This window comes from Rhyacophila brunnea, unplaced genomic scaffold (assembly GCF_057557595.1).
Source record: "Rhyacophila brunnea isolate RB1 unplaced genomic scaffold, BYU_Rbru_1.0 scaffold_21, whole genome shotgun sequence".
Taxonomy (NCBI): domain Eukaryota; kingdom Metazoa; phylum Arthropoda; class Insecta; order Trichoptera; family Rhyacophilidae; genus Rhyacophila; species Rhyacophila brunnea.
The window spans coordinates 29,570,021-29,582,784 of NW_028232871.1; the positions used below are offsets into that span (position 1 = coordinate 29,570,021).

Sequence of the window (12,764 nt, forward strand, 5' to 3'; positions counted from 1 at the left end):
GACATCGACATTCGCGCGTAATCTCCTGAAACGTCAAAATATACTCTAGCTAGACGACGCCATTGCGCAAATATGTCATCAGACACGGAAACAGCGATTATTATGTATCGGTACCGGAGACATTTAAGGAGAAGTCTCTCGTCCGCCATTTTTATTGTGTTGATTGTATGAACAAACGTCAAACGCGGTGACCAGCGATGAGCGAGCAATGACAGTGTAGACAGAGACAGAGACAGAAATGGCCGATTGTGCGGCTGTGCGCATGCGCGAAGTCGACATTTGTCGATATCGACATGCAGGCTCTAGCAAACGCAACTTGTCGCATGCAGGAGCGTCGCAGTTGCATCGGCCAATCTGCGAAGCTCCATTTGATAACGTTTGTTTCTTGGATGACGATGACGTCACATCGACGAATTCGTCGTAAGACGCATGCGGCGAGTTCTGATGTGCGAGCCCTCTTACATGTGTATTGTGTAGGTAGGTACGTGTCTTTAAATTACATGTTATTATAATTTGTGTAAAATTGAGTATACTAAATGTGTGTTTTATATGTGATGATCAGTTGGGTGAGGAACGTTTACGGGTGGTTAAAGAAAAGGGCGTGAAAACTCTTCAGGATTGTAGTATTAAACGTAAAAACAAGGAACACCAAGGTTTACTTAAAGGTTTGACAGAAGTGACGGTGCACGAAAGTTGCTATAAAAAGTACACACTTGATGGAATGATTACCGCATACCTCCGTCGTGGTAGGGATGCTGTCCGTTGTAGTACGTCATCATTACTTCGTTCAAGCACAGATATTTTTGATTTTAAAGCACAATGCTGTGTGCAGAAAAACTCAGAGGGTTATTTTAAAAAACAGCGAATATTGCCACATCAAAAAAAAAATATTCATCAGGTAATGAAACTGGAAGTAAAACAAACAGTTTTAGAAGCAGCTGCAATTCGTAGTGATGAGTGGTCTAGAAAAATCACAGCGAGAATAAAAGATGTGAACGATTTGGTGGCTGTTTTGGAAGCCTGGTACCATAGGTTTTGCCTTCGAAAATTGTACCAGAAACCTGAAGGAAGATCACAAAGAGGACACCGACCTGCAAAAAATGTTGATGAAGCGACGGAGAACATTTTTTCTTATCTTGAAGATAACTCAGATGAATGTCAGTTTCCGTTGGATGAATTAATTGATAAAATAGAAGGCTCTTTTCGCCCTGATGTAAGGACAGTAAAGGCCCGCCTGTTTAAGAAATATGGTGAAGATGTTTTGATAACTGAAACTGCCAAAAAACATTCAATTGTTTGTTTTCGAGAAGTAGGCTATAAAATACTGAGTGACAATTGGTATTGTAAAAGAAGTGCAAATGATCAAGAAGAACGGCTTAGGGTTGTAAAAGCAGTTGCAGATATTATATTGGGTGACATACGGTCACAAGTGTAGGTACGAGACTTCTGAGTAAGCCCCTACTGATAGATTTTTTATCTAATGTTGAAGACGTTATTCCTGACTCACTAAAACTATTTATTGAAACAGTCATTTTAAAGCACAAATATAACATGAGCAAGTATAAGAATATATGTACCACTTTGTCACATGCTGTGATAAGTGCAGCAAGGCCACGTTCTTTCCTGTCACCCATTTTGTTGTGAATACGCTCATATCTATACAGAAAGTTTGGCTTTAAACACTTGATAAACGTCCTGTCTTCTCTAGGCTTCGCAGCATCTTATAATGAAACTTTACTCCTGGAAATGTCTAGTATCCTCGATCCGCAAACTGTTACTTTAAAGGATGTGCATTCTGCCAATTTATTTTTGATAACGCAGATTTCAATGTCAATACTCTAGATGGCACGGTGACGTTTCATGCAATGGGTGGAATTATGTGTGTGACTCCCAACAACGCGTTACTTCCTAACGAAAATATAAAATGATAGTCAAAACGAGGCAAATGAAGAAATAAAAGAGTTGAAATAATCCAATTGGTAACAGATCTCCTTTGGATGTACGGTAAATGGTCCAAAAATGACAGTATACTAGGTTGGAATGCATTCATGGAACAGGTTACCATTTGTGATGCATATGCACGGTCAAAGATAATGTGCATTCCATTCATCAACTCACCACCAACCCAGCACAGTACTGTGTACACTGCTCTTCCACTTGCAGCAGAGCGGTGTAAAAAAATTGTCAGAAAACTTGTCTCATAACTTTCGACCAGCCTTTATATTATAAAGCAAGAGATATCGTGGAACATCGCCCTGAACTTGATAATATTGTAGTTAGATTATGAGGTTTCCACGCTCTAATGTTATTCATGTGAACAATAGGCATGATAATGGGTGGAAGTGGTTTGAACGCTCATTCCAATGATACTGTCTTTAAAATGGTCACAAATAAATTTGAAAAAGCCATGTGTTCGCTAGAGAGTAATGGTCCCACTGCAAAGCTATGGTTACAGTATTTTCGAATGACAACGCTCATCAAACACTTTTTTCAGGCCAAACGAACTGGTGACTGGAACCTTCATTTGAAAAGTATTGAAAAAATGATTCCATTCTTTCATGCAGCAGGCCATTTTCTTTACGCTAAAAGTGCCCATTTGTATCTTCAGGACATGCAACAACTGAAAAAGAAAATGGAACCTGCTGAATTTGAGGAGTTCACTAGCAGAGGATATTTTACGATACGTCGCTCTGACAAACACTCGAGTGGAATTTGGTCGGATATGACCATCGAACAAACATTAATGAAGACGATGAAGATTTCTGGAGGTCTAACACACTAAGGCAGAGGCATAACTGACAGTGTTCTAACCAGATGGACTTTGGGAATGGTCAGTATGCAGAACATAATAATATGCAATGAAATTGAGTCATTCTGTAATGTTCAGTCCGAATCATCGGAACAGCATGTTGACATGAGAAGTTCCCGAATTGACCGAGACAATGCTGACTCAAGTAAGCTTCTTGAATGGCTATCATTACACTACCCATTCCCCAAAACCGACGAGATAATGTCGTTGAGTAGTGGGATTGTTGGAGGAGCAGCAGTAAACTGCTATAATTCCCAAGAAGGGTTAAAAGGGATCAATAGAATAGTCGGTAACGACTTTCACAATGTTAAATTCAAAAGAAAAGACAAAATTGTTACCCTTGCATCCGTTGGCGGTAGTATGAAAGCAGGAAGCGCTAAAGTTATTGTAGCAGATCCGCTTACCCTATTTCAAAGAATATGTATAAGTAAAGAAACGGAGGAATCCTCTCTATTTGGCCATGGAAAGATTAAATTGTGTGGTATTTTGGAGAAGAATATTCAGAATTATTCCAGCACTGATGAAATAGCTGAAGCAGGAGAACAGGTACTTATGAGGTTGTACAGTGATGCCTGTAGACCTGAGGAAACACTGGACACTGCGTTATTGGCTATTCATGAAATCGGCCAAACAGATTAAATTTAATCTATCAAGACTACCACCAACTCGAGACGCAGCGCGACACCATTCGCTGAGATCCTACTACCAAATACAAACTTGGCTTGGCAATGTTAAAAAACCAGAAGATTGGGGGTGGCAGCGAACCAGCAATGGGCTAATACTCGCGGAGATCATTAAAGATCCAGCGCCTGAAAAAATACTGAAAGTACTTTCTTGTGCATGCAAGAAGGGGTGCAGTAAAGCATTATCACCGGCCTTCTGCGCGCTCTGAAGCGGAGATGGCAGGCCGTGATAACGTCAAGGTCAAAGCGGGGGTGGGGGACAGAAACGCACGGGGTATTTGGTCAAGGCTGGTTTATTTCATCGTATTGCAGGGTAGTCGTTACAGATACGATACAGGTTATTGTCGTCGTTGGCGGTCGGTTGGTAATTGGCGGGCTGCAACGTGGTGTCGCGGCTGGGCTGCTGATTGATTGCTTGGCATCCGAGGCGAGTCAGTGCTTGCGGCGTGGCGATCTGCCGATGTCAGATGTGGTCTTTTTGGCGGGCTGTCCGGAATGCTGGCTTGGCTTCGCGTCCGAGGCGAGCGAAGGCGAGAAGAGATTTTGCGGTCGATGCTGTTGGTTCAGCGGTTGATGTAAGAGAGAGCTTTTTGCGCGCGTTCAACTGACAGGCGGCGTCATGTTCATCCGTCGGTCGGGAACCTCTCTGTTTTACCGACGGATTGACTAGTGGCGGCGCGAGCGGCCGTTTTTGATAGACCGCGTCTGTTTTGGCGGGAGTTTGACGAATTTGAATTTCAAGGAGACGGGTTCCGCTCGGCCGAGGGTTGCGATCACCGCGAAGAGTGGGCGTAGGCTGTGGTATTTTGGGAAATATGATGGTTCGGTCCGCCCTTTGAGGTAGTCTCCTGTGGGAGATTTCCATCTGGTATCAGCATGTACCTGTCGAAAACCAGGGATGAACTGTTCGTCAATTTGCAAGAACTGCAGTGGACTAAATTGTGAAAATGTAGCAGATATTTCTGGATTGGAGGAAGAGGACGCTCAAGAAGATGACTTTTATACTCAAGCAGAATTTCCCAGTAATGAACAGGTAATGGATGATATGAAATTAATATGTATATACTAGCTGACCCGGCAAACGTTGTTCTGCCATATAAATTATTTCTAGTGAATATTTTGGTTGTTAAATAAAAAATAACGAATGTATCGTACGTGTGTGGGAATGGGATATATGACAGAAAGAGGAATGGAGCGCTGTAGACGATGACCGCCGATAAAAACAAAAAAAACACCAACCATTAATTTTCTCAATTCAAAATGAGTAATGATGTTTATAATGAATGAATTACCTGTGACAGGATCTCGTTGTTTAATGTTTATACAATATCCGTCTTGTCCCTTCCAGAAAATTAGCGGATATTGGAGAGCGTCGTATGAACGGTGTGTGTCAGCGATGAACTCCAGATTATTGTTTCTTCTTCGAATCACGATTTCTCGCGTCGATGTGCGGTCGCCAACCATGATTCCAACAATGTCGTCAACAACAGGCGCATTGAATCGACGCACGTGCTCTCCATCTGGTGTTTTTATCAGGATTTATGACAATAGCGTGATTGTCACTTTGCAATTCGTGCATGTGTGCTTTGAAGAATTTCAATAATTCATTGTGCTCATTCAATAGGGCGTCCAGTTCGCCGACGATGCGCCTGGCATTAGGCGAATTGAGGTTATTGTAGCCGCAACGTGCATCCACACGACTGATGTCTTCACCGCCCATGAAGTAGATTTGTAAAAAATTATGTGGTTCGTTTGGCATTGGCAGCAATGAGCCTACTTTGTGGTATACTTGGCCTTTGATTTTGAACGTAGAATGGAATTGTTGACCATTTGCCGCAGTATTGTGAACTATTTCTGTTGCTCCGAACGAAGTCATTTGGAAGCATGAATTGAATGTGCGAATGGACTTCAGGAACAGGTTTGAATCTGGAAGGGTGCCGATGAGCAAGCCGTTTAATGGTTCTGGTGGTATCTCAATTTCTGGTAGTTGCACTTTTCCTGATGCGCAACACATCCCGGCTGACTCATGTTTGAATTTGAGCGCATGACAATGGGGACATTCTTTGTCCATAGCACCAATCAGCACTTTCGGATGAGCGGAATATTCAATATCTGGCTCGTACTCGAATGCTAGACGAAGGAACGAAGCTGATGTAAATGCTCGATGTACTTGTTGGCGTTGTCAGTCATTTGCTCTGCGTGTGTTAACTACGAACCGGCGCGCTTGGCTCCGTTCCAATTGTCGTTGTTGATTTCGTTCAGCTCGTGCCTCTTGTGATTGAGATGCACGGAATTGCGACATGCTCACACGCACGTTTTTGTGTCTTGTTGGATTTGTTCGTCTGTTCGTTCTGCTCTACTATTTCGCATGTTTGTTGCTTTATTCGTTCGACGGCCCAAATGGCCCCCCTTGCGTCTTGCTGGCATTGTGCACTGTAATACACGCACACAAAAATAGATAAATTAAAATAAATCGTACAAAATTTTGCACGCACTGCGTTGCGATATGCCGAATGAAATGTCAAAATGACGTGACGCTTCTCTTGAATTCTTCTCGGACGTAGCGCCATCTGTCATTCAACAACATAAATAATTTCGTTCTGCTTAAAACACGAACGACAGTTAAATTTGTTCATACAAAAATAATAAAATCGCGATTAAAAAATGGGAGGGTAGGGGTGGGAGGGTATAAATTTGGGGTTATAGGTATTTTTTGATGCCAAATAATAAAAGAAATACAAAAAAAATTGTCAAAAAATAAAAGAATTTTTTTTCTGGATAGAGATCCCTAATAACCTAGCGGTATGAAATATACTTGTTGACCTATTCTCATACCTAACAAATATACATAAAAAATTCATAAAAATCGGTCGAGCCATTTCGGAGGAGTGCGACCACAAACACCGTGACACGAGATTTTTATATATATAGAGATATATAATATCTCTCTATTGTTTTCAAATTAATGGAATATATTTCGTTTTGTAGGATAATGATCCCGACGTGGAAGCTGCATTGCAAGACTTTGACGACGTACAACCTTTGCCTACTCCACCTCACCAAAGTGGCAGAAACGGTTAAAAAATTAAGATGTTTGGTGAATATTATTATTCTGTACATATTAACATTTGTTTTGCTATCATTACTAAAACTATCAACATACTTTATTTATGTGACGCTACATTTCTAACTCAGCCATGTCCATAATGGATGAAAAGGAGAAAAACAGCTTTTTTGTTTGCTCGTGTACACGGTCATGAAGGTGAAAGTTTATATTATTGTGATTATAGAATGTTTTAAATTAATAAGATCCACATTATTAGTTTTCATAGATTCTTCAAAAAATGGATTTTTTTATATGGACATGGCTTAGTTTGTCACAAAATCAACCAAGTCCACGCGGACTTGGTTTATTTTGATATTTCCGTGGCAGCCATTTTACTAGCTATAATAGTGTCATTCTTCTGGGCTGGACTTAGGAAATGAAAAAGGGCGAAGTTATAAATAAATATTGATGATAACATAAATTTATTTTTAGAATTTTTTCTAAATATAATATTATTAACTTAAGAGGCGTATGCATAGAACAGCAAACTACATTCAAGCTATTTAAGGCTATACTTCAGTTGAGGCATGGTCTAAAAAGATCGTGGCTAGGCGATGCGCGAATTGTGTAAATGACGAGTGCCGAACGAAATATAATTTGTCGTCGATTGGCGACTAGTGAGAAATTTCGTCGCAGCTACTGTTGAAAATTATTTGCCATTTCACTGAAGTATGCTCTTAAATAAACATGCACGAATAATTATTATTAACATATTTAAATTAATTAAGGAGTAGGTACGATGTGTGTGTTTTTTTAATAAGTACAAAAGGTTCTATAACTCTCGTAAATTAGAATTATATAAAACCAAATTTATATTCTCAGTACTATGACTAAAAATGTCAAATGCGACCCTGCTTGACACCGGACGCTTTTTAGGATGCAGATTAGACAGAATAAAACTTACTGATTTTCCCTATCTTTGGCGCGTTTTGTCGATGCTGCCTTAATTATTCGTTTTCTCGCCTTAGTGGGGGTCACTTCTGATATTTGAAACATTATTTTTATTAATTATTTCTATTAAAAAATTTCGAAAAAAACACTATTGACACTCACTCACTCAACGGTTCGTAAACAACTGACAGCCATGTTGTTGTAATCGCCTTCACTGATTGGCCTGAATGGACATGGTTGAGTGTGATATAATTACTTCAGTGGATATGGGTGAGTTTGGAAAAACTGTTCATCTTTGGCTTCCATTTACTTATTATACAGACAGATTTGGATGGTTTTCATAATGAAGAAATGTTAGAAAGCATTAGTTCTTCCGCAAATCACAAAAAAGTAAAAAATACCTAAAGGTGGATTTGGCTGATTTTGAAATGTAGCGACACTTTTGTAAGATCTTAAGTTTAGATTAGTATTTCTTCTCATTAAAGTATGATATTTACTAAAACGCGTGTTTTCAACAGCAAATATCTCATAACGGTTAAAGATAGAAAACAACGTGTTATATAAATATTTTTAGGAAATTTAATAAGCTTTAATTCTCTGAGAAACAATATTTTTCTACGACCAACCGTTTTTGATATATAAGCGAAAAACCAAAATAACACCCAAAATTTTGTGGTTTTTTGCCCGCCAAAACTCGTTTTCTTGTCACTCATTACCATATAATATACAAATAGAAAAAAAATCTTCTACCCCACCTTTTGCAACCATAAAGTAAAAAATTGACTGGACTAAATATGGATTGATAATGCACCTACTAATTGTGGAATAACACTACTCCGTCTACCTCTACCCGCTGCCTAATTTTTTTTTGTAAGGTCCTGTATGGTTGTACCGATATTGGATAATTCCAGGTAATTTTTTCTCATAACGTAACATTTAATTTTGAGCCACATTACTTGGTTTCCATTCCATGTTTCTATTGTTTATTAATTTTAAACTTCTTCTTCGTCGTGTCGGGTCTTCAATAGCTACAATGTGTCGCTCCAGAAGTTAGCGAAGGCAACACCATTTTCCTCGGCTTGTATGATCTCGTCGAAGTTGCAGCTTACTGGGAAAGTTGAGATACCCGGGGTTCCAGCGGCTAGCTCAGGGTGTCCATCGAACCCCGGATTCACAAAAAAAGAAATTCAAACGATTGGAGTATAAATAAAACACAGTCCTTCGTGCTCGTAACGTGATATTGTTTATATTTTACATTTTCTTAATTTTTAGTTTTACAAATTATATTTGGGATTTTTACAGTTGTAGTCGTCAGGTCCGTACCTATCGGAAAGGGGACGCTTACTAACATCCTTTTTTCTTTCTTTTTAAAATCCTCGTACCGACGCCATCCAGCAAAAAAAGGACTCTCGTGATTGGCCAAATTTTATCGCGTGATCTTTGATTCGGCGAATCACGAGCCTGACCCTGGCGCCGGCGCGCGAGGATTTCACGCACAATGCGCGGCAAAATTTATTATATTTAAATCCTTATATTTAGTCTTAAAATTATCTCTTTCATCCATCATCATTTTTACTTTTTAAATTAAAAAGAAATACTTACGTGGTTGAGCAAGGAATCAGATTAGATGTTTTATGAAGCCGTTTCTAGAGGTCAGGGTTACGTTTCGACTTAAGCTACTAAATGATTATTTTACACCGGGAGAAGCCCGCCTGTAACAGGGGTGTATCAAAGTCTTGCATGAAAATAGGTGCTCAATGCTTTGAATTTCACCGCATTCGCAGGTTGGGTCATCAGAGAACCCCCACTTCACCATGTTATGTCGGGTGCGCTCTACCATGGTTCTCAGTCTGTTTAGGGCTTTCAATGTACGGTACCCAAGACTGGCTCCATGTGGGAGCTACTCTGCTGGCTTTACTCAATCTTCGAAACCCTCAGAGGCTAGATTCGCCTCCCATGTGAATAGTCTATCTTCTTCGGGTGGGCCGGTCAGAGGTATAGTTGTCGCCATAAAGCTTTTCCTGGATTTTAACCTTGTTTTGCACATTTGGTGCCCATGCATGACGTGTCGCGGGTCTCTGTCTTGGGCTGCCTTTTCAACTCAGGCTGCAGTTTTTCGTCGGATTGGAAGGGGGGCCGATTCCTGAAAGCACGCGAACTTTGGTGAAAGGCGTGGGTTTCAAGCACCCCGTCACGATCCGGCAGGTTTCGTTAAGTGCAGTGTCCACATGTGTCGTGTGCTCAGACTTGTGCCATACCGGACAGGCATAGTACCTACTCGGCCACCGAGGTGCATAGTGCAAGGGCTGAGACCCTGAGTGTATGTGGTTGAGCTCCCCACGTATTACTGCTTAGCTTTCTCAAGATACTGTTCTTTGCCGCTGTCCTCATTTTAGTATTAATGCAGTGTTGCTTATAAGACAGCATCCGATCTAAGGTGATTCCCAGGTATTTGTTGGCCGTTTATGGGTTCTAAATGCACCCCATCTCAAACGACATCAAGCAATTTCCTGCGTCCTTGTTTTGGAGATGGAACGCTGCTACCTGTATTTACCTGGATTTGGTTAAAGTTGATTGAGGTCGTAGTATGTCTTTAACTCGCTTAATGTATATTTAAGCTGTTTCTTAATCACTTCGAAGCTATTGCTTTGTGTATAGCATGGCTAGATAATCTGCATAGGGGAAATTTTTTGTGTTAAACCCGATTGGCTGGTCATTAGTATAAACGTTGAACAGTATCAGTTCCAAGACGGTACCTTGTGAAAGGCCGTTCCGTTGTTGTCTCCAACGGCCGGGTTTCCCGTCCAGTGTTACAACGAACCATTCAGGAGGTTATGAATGTAAAGTTTACTCAGCAGGATTCTATGGTTAACTGTATCGTACGCGGCTGTTAAGTCTATGAAGGGAAACTCTCAATGTGATCCATAACCAGTTTAAAATTAAAATTATTAGGTATCTTTAAATAAATTTATGTCTGTAATGTCAGCTTTTATTCGAATTTATATTATAGAGCAGTGCTCCGCAACCTTTTCTCACACACGGCACACTAAAGGTCTTCTAAAAATTCCGCGGCACACCACACGTAAAACATTTTATACACACAAACATGGACCCCACATACTCTAAAATGGGATTTTTTAAACGGTGTTCGAAGTAAAATTAATGGTAAGGTGAATTGGGGTAAGTGTAACTTTGGGGTAAGTGTAGCTACTAAGATATCTCAGTATCTAATACAAATTGGATGATGCCATCTATGGAAAGGTGAAAGCAAAGTCACTGATTTATAAAAATAATCAGAAATGGTGTCGATACCATGTTTATTGAGGTGACTACATGGATTATTCTCCAGACGACATTTTGAAGTCGACGAGTGAGATAGTAGTTGTTACTATACTATTTTTTAAAACACGGAAATCTGCACATTGTGGTTGTAAGATTTGGTGAGTATATGTGTTTTGATACCCTGCTTCATGTGTTGTTATTGTTTTACTTATCGATAAGCATTTTAAAGCTTTAATCGAGTAGACACACTTTCCCCACGAAAGTAAACGCGTGGGGTGAGTGCACCTTTGTTTTGTATCACACTTACCCCATATATTTTCTATGAATTCGCATAGTCATTATTTTAACTAGTGATAGGACACAACGCATTATTTATGTTGATCGAAAAAATGTTCGTAATTGAAATAAAATGTTTATAATTTTATTATTATAGTTTTATGTTAGCTAAGTGGGTACTCGGAAGAGTGCATGTGTTTCAATTTAATACATAAGTTTTTAAAATAAGTGCTTAGGTATCTAACATGTGATAATTATTAATGTGCATTTTTTCCACATGTAAATATAAACGAAAGACAGATAAAGGAGCTTAAGACCAAGGAATATTACAAAAAAACAGTAGAATGTGTAAAAAAATAATCTATTGACATGATATAAAGTTGCGAGAAAATACAGGATCCATGATCTACAATTATTGCTCATGTTTAGGAAAGAAGAGAATAGAGTTTTAGCATAAGTACAATATTACCCAAAGAGATTGAAACATCTTTGGCAGAACATTGCATACGTTGGAAAAGCATGTCTCACAAAAAAAGAGTCCTCGAATTAATTGGACAGTATATTAAAATAATATTAACCCACCGCTTCAAAACAAAGTACCCGGACACAATTAATGGTTTAGGTGTAGGTTTCATTAAAAGAAATAAGTTACCATTTAAATATGATGGCAACTTAAACCCTGACGGCTAAAATTATTAAACATGTAACATGCTTTGCCCAATGATTCTCTGAATGCTGGTTGTCCAAATTCGAAGGAAAATAAAATAATTCACAATTCAAATAAGTCACACGTCATTCCCGAAGCGCCGTTCGCGGCCGACTGACTTTATTATTTTGTTTTCGTTACCGCCGCCTGTGCGATGTTTTCGTAACGAATCCACCTGGGTGGTCAAGACAAAAGCATGTTCCATGCTAAAAACCGCAAGCCGTATAATATGTCCGCAAAAAAGTTTGGGATCCTTTTGTAATCAATTGGTATCAATATAATTACTAGGTAATTATTGTGATAACTGAGCTTGTTTCAATGAACGTAAAAGTTTTATATATTTTGACTTGCACGAAGTCCTCGGTCAAGACCCTTCAAGCAAGACTGCTTATTATTTTTAATTATAACTTGAGTTGAAAAACTTTTCTTACCTAGATATGTCGTAAAAAATGGGAGCTCAACTGCGATAGCCTTGTCGGAAATCCGAGGATATTCTTTATTAACCGAAATCCAGAAAATAGTCACTGGAACATCGGCGAAGTTCAGTTTTAGCGTCCCGTCGTTTCTCAATTCAACCAATTCCTCTCGAATTTATAGGCAAAGCGCTTCTATAGAATTTTCAGCATTGGTTGCCAAAGGGTTTCGAATCCAGTCGTATTGATTGTATGAAAGTAATGATAAAATTTCTTTTGCAGCAAAGTTAAATGTTTTTGAGGCGGATCCAAAATCAATTGTTTGTTTTCAACGGTGGTCTGGTAGGTCCTTTGGTACATTTGTAGAGATCCTTGTCTTAACTCCTAATTTATCAGAGCACGTCAATATATTTTCATTCTGATCTTGCATTGTTTTATTAAGTCCATGCAGGTGCTCAAATATATTACCAGCCATGTACGTAAATTTGAGTATTATGAACAATGACTAAAAATAATAGAATACACCTGGATTTTTCAAGAGTTGGAGATCTGATTTGGGATAGGAATTTGGATCCAAAATAATTCAAATGTTAATGAC

General features: G+C 39.3%; 1 protein-coding gene across 1 annotated transcript in view; it reads left to right on the forward strand.

Annotated features, from left to right (window-relative positions):
* Positions 1 to 3,684: 3,684 nt before the first annotated feature.
* The window catches only part of gt (transcription factor giant), a 44,111-nt gene continuing 35,031 nt past the window's right edge, over positions 3,685 to 12,764 (forward strand). The window contains exons 1-2 of the mRNA XM_085949264.1: positions 3,685 to 4,525; positions 6,481 to 6,589. Of these exons, the coding sequence (XP_085805390.1) occupies positions 4,485 to 4,525; positions 6,481 to 6,589 (150 nt within the window). The 5' untranslated portion in view covers positions 3,685 to 4,484. The remainder of the gene's footprint in view (positions 4,526 to 6,480; positions 6,590 to 12,764) is intronic.